Raw genomic sequence first — 15915 nt, forward strand, 5'->3', positions numbered from 1 at the left:
TATTTTGCAGTAGTCTGTTAGAGTTGTATGGCTGTTTTTCTCCCTGCTGCAAGTGTGTATTTTTAGAGGAAAACCTGGAAATAATCATATAAAAAATGGCACAATAGATAAAATCTTAGAGTAGGAAAAACTTTTTTAAAATATAGGATGAATATTTTTTCCCAGTTGAAAAATCTGTCTGCATATGGTTCTCAACAGAAGAAATTTTTGTTATATAGGTAAAATGGTGCATTTTCAATTCTGTGTAAGTTTTCAATACTGTAAGACTTGTTACTTGATTATTTTTTTTTGTCATCTTTTAGTGTTACCTTAGGTCTTTTAGCATGTGTATCTAAATCTTACTTGGCCAAGCAAGTTTTAAAGCTCTGTCTGATGAATGATGAGTGCAGAAGGAAATAGCATTCCTCCCAAATTTCCGAAGCAATTCTCAAATAAAACTAAGTTCGCTTAAGGGAGGAGAAGGTGAACTTGACTGTTCACAGCAATTTTATATGTGTGTTTAAACAAGCAGTGCTGTAATTTCTGCTAAGAATTTTTGAAATAATACAATCATCTCTTCAGATTAATGTACAGCAGTAGATTAAATAAGGAGTCTTGTGCTCAATGGGATGCAGTTTAAATAGAGAAAATCTAATGGGAAGTAGTTATATTAGTAGCAGATGGATTTACTTTCTGAATCTTGATCTGAGTAGAAATCCTTGCATACTTAAAATTTGTCTTCTAGATTCTTAGCCTGATAAGAAAGGTGGATAAAGCAATTTCTTTTTTTTAGCTTGGCTTCAGCTGCTGTGGTGATGTGTTTTGTTTAGACTTGCTATTGTTTGATTTTTATCTAGGCTATTTTTATGATTCCTACTAATCCCCCTCCAACCTTCCGGAAGCCAGAGCTCTGGTCTGATGAATTCACAGATTTTGTGAAGAAATGCTTAGTGAAAAATCCTGAACAAAGAGCTACAGCAACCCAGCTGCTACAGGTCAGTACTTAAGTTACTGAGGAAAAGCACATTTTATGTTTGGTTTTTGTTTTTTTCCCTCAAACACAAAATGTTGTGAAAATTTGTAAGTGAAAATCTTATTTTAACTATTATTATGCCTTATTTCTTTTTCACTTTTACAGAGCTCCTGTATCTCTGCCCCCATTTTATTTCTCTTCTTGCTGCTTCTAAAATTAATCATTAAATAGTTTATGGCTAGTTCTTGCAATTAATATTGGATCCTTGCTTTGTGATTTGAGACCCTCGGTAGATCTCAGGATTTAGACAAGTGTTTAGTAACAGAAGTGAGCCCAGGTTACCCCTTTGTGTGGACCATGCATGGGATATATTCAGTCCTTCCTTCTGGTCATGTCAGATTGAGCAGGCAGGTGGCTCTGTGTCCTAGAAAGGTCTGATGCAGTATCATGAGTTTGTTCCTGGGCTGAGTTCAGCCAAGTGGGCACTTGCCTGTGTGAGCCACAGTTGGCAGTGTAGACCTTTGGAGCAAGGCAGGGCATGCCAGGCTCTCACTTCCTGTATTACTCTCCTACTAGATATATTCCGTGTTGAGCTAGCAATAGCAGCTGTTAAATTTTAAGTTCCAGTGAACTCCACTACAAAGAGAACAAAAATTTTGCAAAATACTTTTTGGTAATAAATCTGTCAAACTGGTAGATCATGCCATGAAATTGGTAGGTTGTGCTATGAATATTTAATTTTATACATTGAAAAATACAAAAATGTAGACCACAAGATAAGTAAAAATTGAAAGTTATAAGTGTCTGTGTGATGTATGAACCAGTACTTGAGACCTTCAGGATGTGAAGTTTGTATGGTTAGCTGAATACAGACAGCTGGATAGAAGAGACTTGCATTAATGTGGGCAAGCAAGGAGAAACAAACAAAAAAAGCTTCAGTGTACAGTTTCTTTCCCGTGCTAACTGACCAGAAAACCAGATACTGTGTTTGTTCATCAGGAGTCAGTGTTGTCCTTTTCCTCAGCTGGAATTGGAGCATATGTGATGGAGCTGGAGATGCTGTGAAAATGTTTGAGTAGAAATGAAAGTACTGCTTCTGAGCAGAAGTCCTGGAATGAAAAAGAGAGAAATTGAATTAATATATCAAGGGAGAAGATAGATAATAGATGTAGTGCATGAGGCTTCATCAATTCTGTTCTTCATGGAACAGTTTTTAAATATTTATATTTTTATGAGGTGCTTAGTTGTCTTTTGCCTAAATTGTATTTGCATATAATGATGCAAAAATCAGATTTTTTCTAACAGCAGGTGTTTATAGGCAGCAAAATGTGCAAATGGTATAATAAATATTGTCTTAAATTAAGAAGTAATGTTTTAATTGACCTTGAATTAAAAATTAAACTTCCTGCTAAAAGTTAGGGGTTTTTTACTTGTTCCACTTTTCAGCATCATAGATCAAGAAATATTTTATGACATTTAAAGTATAGGTTTGTTGAAGTAAGCAGCCACAGATGCTCTGGTTAGAGCCATTAATTTATGCTCTCAATTTGTTAAGATTAATTAAATTATGAAACTGAATATCTGAAAAAGTTTGGTTTTCTATGTCAGATCATCACCACTCTATTTACAATTTTCTGCATGATTTCTTTGGAAAATTGTATCCTCAATCATGAAACAGTTATTAAGTGATTACATTTCCCAAGGCTTGAAGTTATTAAAAATAGTTAAAGTAAAATTTTAGTTACTAAGGGGCTGAAAGATACTATACTGTGTATATTGTGTAGGTGTAGATTTTGGTTACTGTGAATGCATGATACTGTTTATCACTGAAATCTGTGGTGTTGAGTAGGACTTGTAATTAAATCTGAAGCACAACTGCTTTAATGATATTACATATTTCAATGATTTTTTTCCCCCTAGCATACATTTATTAAGAATGCTAAGCCAGTTTCAATTTTAAGGGACCTGATCACCGAAGCAATGGAGATAAAGGCAAAGCGACACGAGGAGCAGCAGAGAGAGCTAGAAGAGGAGGAAGAAAATTCGGTGTGTACCCATTTTTCCTATAATCACCTATACTTTACAGATAAGTTGCTGGTTTTCCCCTACTTCCTGTAGTTGTGTTCAAATACTTTTTTTTATCAGTTTTCTGTGTAGTTTTAAGCCTATGAATTTTGAGTATGCCACTCTTTAATTATGAATTAGGCTGTATAAGCCAGCTTTCAGCACTATTCCATGAAATGTCTTAGTAAAAAGCTTTTTTAGGAAGTGGGAAAAGAAACCATGTCAACTTCAGCTATTCAGACTAATATTAAAACCCTCAAAATTGTTTAAGGTTCTACTTTCACAGGTGGACTTCTAGACAAGTGGTTTAGTTTTTAGTTCAGAGCACTTTGCTTGGTGTTTTGGTTTTTTGTTTAAGCCTAATGCACAGAATAATTAATGATGACACTCAGTAAGCAGTGATTGCAGTGTGGTTTGAACCTAGTAACATGAAAATGGTGACAGCACTTCATTCTGCAGGTGACATTGTCAGCATATGTTTGAGGAGAGAAGCAGGTTGTGTGATAAGTAGGTTGCATTTAAAATTGTTTGGCAGTGTTCAGAATAAGTCTGTGTTCCTGACACTATTATTCTTCCCTACATAATTTATTTCAGGTTAGTCTTGTGCAGTGCAGCAGAATGTGCTTCAAAGAAGTGTACTACCATACATACAGTATATGGTCATTCAAAAAGGGCACAAAGAGAAGATGGAGACTGGAATGTTACAGCTTTGAGCAAACAGAAAAGAGCAGTGCAGTAAATGCAGTTTGTCCTATAGCAAATGGTAGAATCCTTGTTACAGAGTGCTATGTGATGATCTATAGATCATCACATAGCACTATATGTGATGATCTATAGGAATACTTTCAAGCAGATTCTGTGCAATCTTTTATATATCCAATAATCAGTGTGGTTGGCTGCATTTTCTTCTGTTCAAAGAGTGTGTTCTAAGAATATTGATAACTTATTTTTATAAAGGTGGTTTACTCTGAATTGTATTTACTTACTCAGTAATAAACAGGCAGGGAAGGCTGAGATTATTTTTGTTATGTTAGGAAATTTTCCTCTGTGTGACTTGACATGCAGAGTTGATGTTTGTGACTTATTGAATAGTTGAAGATTACTGATTTATTACTGACATAAAAATCTGATATCTTTACTAGCTTGCTTTCATCTGTGCTATTTCCTTCTGAACTGGAAGGAAAATCTTATTTTAATCGTCCTTATTTGGGCAATGTTGATGTCTTTTGCATTAACCCAAAATTAAGTCTGATTACATCTGATTACTTAGTCTGAGGTTCAGATCACATTGCTGGGCACAGTCTATGCCAGCTAAGGATGTGGTGTATACCTCCCTCTCCCTCCCCTGCATGGAAGGGTGTAACACAAGTTTGGTTCACCTCAACTGAGGCGCCATTTAGCAACTCCTCATGGTTCTTGCATGGTACAGAAGTCAGAACCTAACACTGCACTCCCCACTCTGCCAGCCCCCCAGACTCCTTCCTTTCATACTTCTCCCAATTTAGTGTTCAGTGTGAGAGAACCTCAAATCCAGGATTGAGGCAGCAATCTACCATTACCATTGTAGTCGCTGGGAATTCTGCCATGAGCTTTTGTGGTGCTATAAGGGAACAAGTTACAGTAAAAGTTATAGTAAAAAAGACAGCAAGAGTCTGCTGGTCACTAAGTACAGAAGATAAGTGCCTCAAATCTGAAAGTAACAGGACTATCTTTGGTTTACAGGGCTGAGAAAACAGAATCACAGAGTGGTTGAGGTTGGCAGGTACCTGCAGAGGTCATCTTGTCCAATCCCCCTTGCATAAGTAGGGCCACTGAGGTTTGGCTGCCTGGGACCATGTCCAGACAAATTTTGAATATCTCAAGGAAGGAAACTCCACAACCTCCCTGTGTAGCTTGTGCCAATGCTCCATCACCCTCATGGTACAAAGAATGTTTCCTGATGTTCACAGGAAAATTTCTTTTCATTATATGGCCATTGCCTCTCCTCCTATCACTGGGCACCACTTGAAAAGAGCCTGACTTCATCATCTTTGCACCTTCCCTTCAGATATTTACACATACTGATGAGGTCCCCTAGAGCTTTGTGTTCTCGAGGTTGAGCAGTTCCAACTCTCAGTCTCTCCTCCTGGGAGAGATGCTCCAGTCCCTTGATCATCTTTGTGGCCCTTTGTTAACTCTCTCTGGTGTGTCCATGTCTCTCATACTGAGGAGCCCAGAAGTGGTCCCAGCACTCCAGGTGTGGTGTCAGCAGTGTGGAGCAGAAGGGAAGGATCACTCACTACTCTGCACCTCCTGGCAGCTTCGTCTAATGCAGTGCCTAATTTGTCTAATTAGCCACTATTGTTAAAAGGTTGGTTTGCTCTTAAAAATGAGTGCTGTTGTAATATATAGAAATGCTAAGTCATTTTTTAGCTTACGCTAATAGAATTTTAGGGGCTATGAATCATATAGCAGTGCATGAGCAACAACAAACCAAGAGCCAGAGGTCAACCTCTGCTTGAAGAAATTGCTCTTCAATATAAGGCAGAAGGTCAGAGCAGTTGGCAGCTCAGCATTTGCATACCTTGCTCAATTTTTTTTGTGATCATGATGTAGAGGAGCTCCAAAGGCCAGCCTTACAGAGGACTAGAGGCAGCCCTGACTGTAGTTGCACAGGATGTGAGAAAAGAGTAAAGGTTTGAAAACTTCACAGGTGAGAAAGGGAAGAGGCAAATTTGAGGCAGAGCTGACTTCTCAGTACTAAATTGTGACAGAATTGGAGAAAGCCATGAAAGTGGGCTTGTGAATGAGACTAGCTAGTTCAGAAAAGAAAGGTAGTAGAAAAACAGAAAGAAGAGCATGACTTCAGCACAGTGAAAGACAGAAAGAGAGAAATTGGAAAATGAAGCTTTGTAGTATTTACCTTCAGTGGAGGGATCAGTAGATGAGATTTTAAGATGACAAAAAGAGAAGGATGATAGAGTCTGGTAAAAACTTCAGCAATATGTTCTTTCAGAATGCTTTTATCATCTTTTGTTATATGATGTTGTGTACTTCTTTTTATTTTTCACTGCGGATGCTGACTTCCAGGCTGTAATTGTTTAACTAATATTAATAATTAGCACCAAATGATTTTTACAAGGCCTATTAAGAGACATGCAAGAATATCTTATAATGGACAAGAGGATGTCCAGGTGTTTTTGCTGTTAAGTTTATATTGAAGAATTAAACATTTTCAAGTTTCCCATTGTAAAAAGATCAAGTAAAAGAAGATTTTTATACCTACTATAAAAAATAATTTTGTGTATTTTTTATGCTATTGAGATTTTTTTAATTCCCTAAATTTTCCCACAGTTTTATGGTTTAATAAAATAATCTGTGACAAGATTTGTAGTTAGGATGAAATATTTAACAGTTATTAAAACTGGTGGTATTTGGTAGTAAATGTGTCTTTTGCAATCAGTAAATGTATCTAATAATTTTGTGTTGCTTAGTAAGCCGTGAGTGAAAAAAGTTTTGAAATACTTGGCTTTAATAGAAAAAGTGAGCATACAAGTGTTTGAAATGAAGAATATTGATGGTGAAGTGAGGAGGGATTTCCTTGTTGACAAAAACAGTTTTTGGAGTGACCTATGAATATATTTTGTGTGTTACAATGCAGAACAAATTTTGTTCTGGTTTGGTTATAATAGTTGTTTGGTTATAATACAGACTTCCTATGTCTTCCAGCAGTTTCAGTGCAGTGCATTTCTTACATCATTGTAAGAAATTCCAGTTTCATTTGAGAGATAACCCAGAATCTTCTACAGTTGCTGTCACCAAAGGTTCTGATCAGCCAGAAAGGCGAACTCATCCAAACTAGGAAATGGCAACATAAACTTGTACCAGTGCCTAGGGGGCCTACAAGAAAGCTGAAGGACATTTTTCAGGGGCATGTACTATAGGGGTGATGGCTTTTATCTGAAGGAAAGTAGATTGAGGTTAGATATTAGGAGGAGTTCTTTGTGGAGAGGGTGTGTTACACACTAGAACAGGTTGCTCAGAGAAGCTGTGGATGCCCTATTCATAAAGTGTTGTAGGTCAGGTTGGATGGGAGCAGTCTGATCTAGGTGAAGGTGTCCCTGCCCGTGGTAGGGGAGTTGGTACTAGATGGTCTTTAATGTCCTTTCCAATCCCAAACATTCTGTGATTCTTTGAAGCTGTTACCATTTTCTTTTCAATTAAAGACATTCTCTGTAAGATGTTTCTTGAATGCATGTTGCTCATGTACTGCATAGTAGAAAACTCCTGAACATGTTGGCTGTAAGTGAAGCCTGCAATAAGTGGTATTCTGATTTTAGTTTTGTAAGCATACCAGGCAGAGGTTAATCAACAGACCCACCAATTATTAGAGGAAACCAGGATAAAAATCTGGAAGAATAAAATGAAAGCATTACAGTATTTGTGTTTGTCATTTTAGAAAAAGAAACAATCAATCCCCCAACCCCACACTTCACTTCAAAATAATGTATAATTTGACAATAAGCTCAAAGGTTGTGTCTTTCATTTAATTTGGAACTTGTTTATGGAACTGCCAGAAGAAGAGAAAACCAATTCTTTCTGCACTTCTGAGTGTTTATGATTTTGCTTTTGGAAAGGGAAGGCAGATAATACAAGTACCAGTTCGGTATAGTTGGTATACAGTTTGGTAGTGGATGGAGTCAGCAGTCCAGCATTCAGGGAGGGATAAAGATAAATAACCCTTGCACATGTCTCTTCCTTATATATCAGTTTCAGAGAATCCCATAAGAAATCCAGGGCTGCTTGTATGTGGTTTACATGACTACATGATCCTATAGTTCAGATGATAATACAGGTCTTGATAAGTCTGCAGTGATGGCAACAGTCCTAGAAGGAGCTAACGACAGTCCCTTATGTGTTACCTTATGTAGTAGTAGTGACAGTAAGTAATAAATGTATTTCTTCATATTTTAATATGTATAAATGGTTTTAGACTGTGTTTAGAATTGGAGTCACTGTTCAGTTGCAAAGTAATAGCCACTTGGCACTTCAGTTTTGAAAAATAACACCTCAAAAATGGATTTTTTTCCCAATCATACTACTGTAAAAGCCTCCCTGTAGAAACAGACTGGAACTTTGAGAAATATGTATTTAACAACATCTAAAAGCAAGAGCAAATATTGGTGTAAGTAGAGTCTATTGAGGTTAAAGTTCTCTCATGGGCAGTGAATTGAGTCCATATACTATTGAAAAAGAATGGTTTCAGTTAACCTGTCAGGGGCTTGAATTTATTGATCTAACCCCCCAGGAATTTCCTATGTAAATTGTGAGGAGTTCAGCTTGTTACTCCCTAGTACATGATTTGAGACCCATCAAGAAGGTGTAAAGTGTTCTGACTGTGAAGTTTCTTATGTTAGGAAACATGTTTAACCCTAACAGTTACATTTGAATACATTTTTGTGCTTTAATACCTTCTTAAAGTCACTTATTGTACAGTAATAGGCACTCAAGTTAAAAGTGACTTACCTAACTGGAAGTAGTATGGATTGTGTGGATTTGAAGAAATAATCAGATGCAAAGTTTTCACAATTATGTGCTTAATTTTCAGGATCAATTCAGTTGTCCTTCAAGTGAGGAAGAGTCACTTTCCCCGTAAAAATTTTTTCTTTTTCACCACCGTCTGTGAACATTTTATAGCATGAGAAGTTGTAAATTGTACTGTAAATATTTTTTACTGTTCAAAACTTTGTATTATAGACCTGTAGATAGCTATCCAGGCTGAATACAGTCTTCATGTCTGTATCCTTCCTGAGAGATATATCATTATAAATAGCGTGCTCAGAATTGATTTTATGCCTGTTATGAGAGCTGCTCATGTGATGAGAATGCCTTGTGACAAACTGACATGTTTTGATAGGTGCTGAGGTAGTTGTACAGCTTTTTTTAATTAAGCAAAAACCGTAAGTGTTGTGTTCTACAGAAGGTTAATCCCAATATCAAAGTTTAAATGTTAGTTTAGGCATTATGAGACGTGACCAATCTCTTCTCATGCATTTTTGGAAGTGTGATGTGAAGTGGATGCTCGGGCTGGGCAGCTATATTATGGGAATGTAAAGTAACTCGTTGCCTGGCAGCTTACAGAAAACATGTCTAAATATTTGTTTGTGTGGACCTTTAAAGGAGTGAGCTAACAAGCAGCTCTCTGTATCTTTTCTTTTACATTTTAATGTTGCTATGATGTGAGAAACGTTGAAGTCTTTTAGAATATTAAATCAAGGAATTACTACTTCAGTGATCCCTTTTTTCTTCTTGGGTACTTGATGGTTGACAATTATCAACACCAAAGCCAACTGTCAATAATCAATTGTTCCTATATGTAGAATTATTTATTCATTCAGACAAAGGGTTATTTTGTTAATCCTATATTAATTATGAAAATATGTCATCTGTATTTTGAGACTCTAAGAAATAATTGCTGTAATTATTCTTTTATATTTTTACAATATTTTTAGTGTTGTTGTAAAGGAACTAGTGAATCAGATGAGTTATTTTGTATTTTAAATCTGATACACTGTGCTTTACTTTTCTGAAGGTTTTTACATTTGCTTTCATGCTTCTTTCATGCGTTGGCATGTATATGTTGTAGCTATATTTGTCTACATATACATGTCATTTTACATGAAAGTGTTAAAACTTTCTCTTTCCCTGCCATTTTTTCTTCATGCCAAAGAACACTTGACATATGTGTTAATTAGATTTGATTGCAATCCTTTAGGTGTCCTGAAGTTAGAAATACAGCATATTGTTAAAACCCACAGCAGTGTGGAGCCAGAAACTGGTTATAGGAAGAATAAACCTGGGGAGGTACAAGCATGCAGCAGGGCTTCATTACCTGTAGGTAGAAAATGTGCTTAAGTGCTGTTTTGTGACAGATGTCTGTTGAATGTGGATTTGACTGTGTGCTGAAAGTTAAGTTTTTACCTGTTTTACTAATGGGTCTAATCTTTGTGTGCTCAGTATTAATCATATACACAGGTTGAAGTTTGGCTTTGTACGTTAGGAGCTATTACAAAATCCTTGTGCTTGACCAAACTAAATTGTGTGTTTATGTAGCTACTGCAGTGATTTAAAAAAAGATAGCTGTGACTACAGCTACATTTTTCAAAGGTGATGATGAGGTGTTAATAGTAAATGAAATTATTTTACAGGATACTAAATTTTGCCAGCATGTAAATAAATCTTCCTTTAATACCTTGCAGCCGAGTTGGCCGTCTTTGCTGCCCTCTAGTGTTCTTTTAACATGCCAAACCACAGGCAGAGAGATTTTAGCAGTAGCTGCTGCTGTATTTGCTTCTCTTGTTTAGTTTTTTATCAGTCTTCATCCCTACTGATGTTTAAAAGGCAACAGAAAAATCCTTTAATCTTTATCACCTCGGCTCATTCACTTCTGTACTGATGTAGACTCTGGTATGGTCTGCAAGGTCAACTTCTCCGAGAAAACTTCTTGTGTGATGAGGTCTTTTATTTTACAAGTATATAATGGAGTCTTGGGTGTGGTTTCTGCTGAAGTCTTTTTGAATTTTCTATCCTGATAATCAAACCTCTGTGATTGCATTTTTATGCTCTAAGGGTTGATTTTGTTAATAACATCATTGTGGTAAATAAGGAGATCTGGACGGTTAGTCTCATAGGATTGCAGGTTTTTGCTGGTACTTTACTTGTACTTTACATTATGATGTTACTCAGAGTTTCTGTAGTCTGTTGTTATTCTGTAGCATTTCAAGAGATTCTTCCTTGTGCCTCACCTTCTGTTGCTGTACAGTGGTGTAATTGAAACCCCTTCCAAATACAAATTTGGTTGCTTATTACTTGTACACAGGAGAGCAGCAGACAGTTTAACTCCAGAGTTAGTTGTTTTTATTATTTGATTCTTGTATCTGTTTTCATAAACAGTATGAGAACATGACACTTCAGCTTTAATACTTCTCTTTTTCTTCCTGCTTAAAATTGCGATTGTGTTTGTTTTTATTTAATCAGTGTGTTTACCTTTATAACAACAGATCACAAATTCTACACCAATATTTATGTACCGCAAAGCACGAATCAGAATTTGTATGAAGAAATCACTTTCATCTCTCATGTAAATGTGCACATCCATAACTTGGATCCACTGCATATTTTTATTAAGTTACATTTTCAGAACCAGTGTAGTCTACTGCCATATTAGCAGAATCTAATATTTGTGAGAAATACTGGAATGACAGTTCTGGAAGCAATCTGTGTTAGCTCCAAAATTACATATTCTGGGCTGTGCACAGGCCACGAGAAGTTTGATATTGTTCTGTCTCAGTACATCATTCCTGATATAAGGAAAACACTATTCATCAAAATTGTGTACTTCCCTTTTTATGACAACTGTTCTTCTAGTACTAAGGTGGGCTTTTGTGATCCTTATTCTCCTAGGGGCTAAAAGATAACTGTTTTCTTTGCTGAGAGACAATACTAAGACAAAGGCTTTTGGCAGTCAGACTGGAAAATGAAATGCTATTCTTTGGGCCAAGTCCAGGTAGTTGATTTGACTGAAGAAATAAAAGATATTTTTTCAATTAAGCAGAAGTTATGAAAATGGTAATTTAGGACTCCATTTCATAGTTGTTGATATTGTTAGCCATCACCTTTTCCCATTAATTGTACAATAAAAGTTTTGAGCTCCAGGAAAGTGTTTGTTTAATTTCTTATTTCAGCTTAGGTAAATTTAAGGCCATATGCACTGCAAGTGCATATTAATATGGATATTAATATTAGTCAGCCTGGTCTGTAAATCAGATGTAACTGTGCCTTAAACTCAGGGATTTTTATGTGAGAGATGCCACATTTGTAGTGATTAATAGGCGAAACACCAGTATGTTGTGAGTCAATTTTATGTTGTACTGCAGTACGGAAAGAAACACTTGTAGGTTAACTGTTCTGGCCCTTTTAAAATACGATGCAAAACTACTTTTTTTTCTGAGTACCCTATTTAGAAGTGGGAAAATGCAATTCATAGAAAATACCGGGCTTAACAGTAACATTTGGTGGTAGATAGTAAAGAAGATTGAAGCTGCCACCAGGAGGAGCAGTACCAAAATATTCTCATTTTTTCACTGTCACAGTTGCCTAGTGCTGCAGCTCTAAGCTGTCTGTATCTTTGGGATTATCACAATTTTTTTAAGGGTAGGGTGCTAAATAGAATGCAACGAAAAAAACCAAACCAACAAACCCAGAAAGAATGCAAATGAAGAATTCAAGTATTTTTGTAAATTATAATCTGGAAAATAATTATTCTTTTGATATTTGGAAGTTTTCTTTAAATCTGTTTAGTCTCTATCCTGGCTTCATTATAGTATGCTGTTAGCCGGACTATCAAAATTAAATCTGATATTGTGTCTCTTAGTTGAGATATAATAGAATAATTTTCGGGAGCTGGTATTACTGCACTCAATTTTCTATATCTACCTAGACCAGGCCTTAGTGAAACAGGCACTCAGGGCATGCAGCTCATGTGTCTGTGCGAGAGGCAAATTGTCTGCCATGCCAGGGAGTGAGTTCAGTGAGAAACAGAAAGTGCCAGACCTTGCAGGGGTTTGAGTCTGGGCTTTAGTTCTTCTGACATTCTGACTCTGTTCTTCCCAGCCCCTGCACTTAGTTACTTCATAGTTTAACATTTAAAATCTATAAAGCAATGCCAAGATTTAGGAAAAAGGGGAAATTTGTTAGTGGGTGAAGACTTGTTTTAATGTTACATATTATCCTGAATGTATTTAGAAGTCTTGTAGATGTGACATTTAGGGTCATGATTTAGTGGTGGACTTGGCAGTGCCAGATTAACAGATTGATGATTTTAGAGGTCTTTTCCAAACTAAAGAATTCTGTGATCCTATGTAGCAACAACATGTTATTTGTAAGGGGTAAATTAAAAAAAAAAAAACAAAACCAAAAAACCAAGGGTTATGTAATAGTCTTCCAAACTATGTAGCTAAAATATTTTGTTAATCAGGGATAAAATTCATTTATCAAGGAACTCTAATGAAATTTTGACACAATAGAGGAAATGGATGCATATATGGTTATAGAACTCATGAAAGTAGCAATTGTACTTAAAGTACAACAATTTGACATAGAGTAACTTCATAGCGATGAGTATTATTGCTTACATTTAATCAACAAATGAGAATAATTTTTTTTTTACCTTGAGTAATAGATTTTATTCAAATAGAAAATGTGTATAGTCACAGTCCATCACATTACTCCTGAAATTCTGTGATGTTGTGTGTATAATCAAAATCAGATTTTGGAAACCAGTGGGATTTCCCATTAGTGTTTTCAAATATTGATATTCCATATGAATTTCATGTTTCATTAACTGGATTGCCATTAGTGCTCTGTTTCAAATTCCTGACACATCACTGTTTACCAATTCAAAATGTTACTTTCTATCTCCTTGATGTTATCTCCCCCACACTTAGTGGGTAAGTATGTGCTCAAGGACTATTTTTATGTGTGGTATTAACAAATTATTTACTCACATTTGTAACAAAGATTTTAAAATGGCAGTAAACACTTGAAGTAAGTCAAGTTGATTTTTTGTTTCTGAGAGGGACTTCAAAAATTCTGTTGGAGATTGTTTAATAGCTAAATTGAACATGAACCTATCATCTGGGCTCTGTACGTAATGTCAGATGCTGGGCACGATCCTAAGTTAAGGGTGGTCAACACCCTTTGCTGACAGTCCCTTGCAAAACAGCAAAATCTCTTTCTCTAAATTGTGTTAGTGATTTTTGGAACTCAGAGAGATAAAGTGGGTCATGAAAATCACAAAGATAACTCAGACCTGAATGCTAATGCAAAGTGAATGTGTGGGCCATGTTAAACTTACCCTGCTATGCATCTGTGAGAGAGAGAAGAGTTTGTGTTTTTGTTTATATGGAAGATTTTTTTTTATTTTGTGATTTCTTTTAAAGTTTTAAGCCTGGAGTCCAGCAGTACAACTAGGTCACAAAAAGATAAAATACTAATCAATAAGTGATTGCATCTTACCTTTGTTTTGTTTTACTGATCTGCTCTGTCCTGGCAAACGTTTCCCCATAGGATGAAGATGAGTTGGACTCTCACACCATGGTGAAGACCAATTCAGAGAGCGCTGGTACCATGAGAGCCACCAGCACAATGAGTGAGGGTGCTCAGACAATGATTGAGCACAACAGCACCATGTTAGAATCAGACTTGGGGACCATGGTAATCAACAGTGATGATGATGAAGAGGAAGATGGGACCATGAAACGTATGTTGTTAATTTGCTTTCTTCTAATAATGTGTTTTCTCATGCTGCATGACAGTGTTGTATCATGAAAGGCTTTAAAGAGTCAAATTCTGTGGTTAAAACAGGGGGAGAGGGGTTTTTGTGTCTCTAAGCACTCTGTAATTTGTAGAGAGAAAGTTGACTACAGTGGGAGATTCAAAGCAGAAGCCTGGTTTTGGTGCTTTGCTAAGATTCTCTAGAGGACTCTCAAATTGTCCTTCTGTGAATTGTACTGCTTGTCTCTTTGTCTCCTGTCCCACATACAGCTGGACCAGTTTCTTGGAGCTAAACTGGTGTGATTATGTGAGGGGCTGCTGTTTCAATGTCAGTGGTCCTGGGAATGTATCATGACTCTCTTTGGGGTCAGCAATCAGTAATATATTTTGCTGCAAAATCGTTTTGTAACTCATGATCACTTAGCAGATCTGTATTTTTTAAGCAAATTATTATTTGGACTTTTTTGGAATGTAATTCAACAATGGTTGATTTAAGGCAACAATCAAAAGATTATTGAAACCTAACTAAAAAGTTCTAATTGATTTTGGCAGCATGTGAGGGAATATGTAAAAAGGAGAAAAAGAGATGTGAATGTTTAATGTATAAAAATATAACTTATACTGAAATATCTATAAATACACATTTTAAAAATAGTTAATTTACATACTTACTAGCTGATATGCTCATTGTTTGGCTGAAGACTACTGCAGATAGAGGTCCATGAATTTTAATAGAATTATTTGCATGATTAGGCAGCATCAACAGATGACTCTAACTCAGGCTGTAGCTGCCTGATTTCATGAGGCACAATGTAATATTTAACTCCAGACAGTTGCAGGGAGGGGAGGCTGTGGGAAGTTGTGTGTGTGTAATATAGAGAGCTGATAGCTCAAGAGTGGAATTCAGTGCCAAATAAATAAGTTTGTAGTGTTTCCTAGCAAATACAAAGCTGCATTTGTGTTTGAATGTAGATGTAATTTGCTCAAGATTACCTGATGTAATTTGCTCAAGATTATTTGGAAGTGCAAAGCAGAAACTTTTTTGTGTGTACAGGAAGTTGGAAGGAAAAAGGGGTTTTTTAGATGTTGCTTGTTTGGCTTTTTTGTGGTTTGTTTTGGGTTTTATTTTGTTTTTCTTTTAGAGTTCTCAGCTGTGTGATAAAATAAATGGGGAAAGATAGTATGAAAAAATTTAGAATTAATTTTTAGGGTGGAAGTATTATGAATTAGGCTTTAGTGCAGTTTCTATGCAGCTTGACAAATCAGTCTTTATAAGTAAGTTCTGTGAAAGTAGTTTACCAAATTGCACCACACTACCCATGCAGTTTTTATATATGCTGAGAGGAAATTCCTGTTGCTAGGCCAAACAGATCAGAAGGGTGGCATTGGGTTTGCATTGCAATCTCTTAATCTGTGTTTTATTTGTCTGCTGGGGACATTGCTTTTAAAATGTACTGTTATTTTCAATTTTTAATTGATTCCAGTTACAATCTGTAGTGAGAGAGTTGCCTTTCTACATCTTCACATTTGATCAGTATATGTCTTAATCCCATTCTTTTTTCTTCTCAAACAAGAATAATCTTGGG

The 15915-nt window shown here is 36.1% G+C and overlaps 1 protein-coding gene across 1 annotated transcript in view; it reads left to right on the forward strand.

Moving 5' to 3' along the window:
- The window catches only part of STK3 (serine/threonine kinase 3), a 126887-nt gene that overhangs the window by 56149 nt on the left and 54823 nt on the right, over positions 1–15915 (forward strand). The window contains exons 7-9 of the mRNA XM_066565023.1: positions 837–974; positions 2873–2998; positions 14123–14315. Coding sequence (XP_066421120.1) covers positions 837–974; positions 2873–2998; positions 14123–14315 — 457 coding nt within the window. The remainder of the gene's footprint in view (positions 1–836; positions 975–2872; positions 2999–14122; positions 14316–15915) is intronic.

The sequence above is a fragment of the Molothrus aeneus genome, chromosome 1, assembly GCF_037042795.1.
Source record: "Molothrus aeneus isolate 106 chromosome 1, BPBGC_Maene_1.0, whole genome shotgun sequence".
NCBI classification, from domain to species: Eukaryota; Metazoa; Chordata; class Aves; order Passeriformes; family Icteridae; genus Molothrus; species Molothrus aeneus.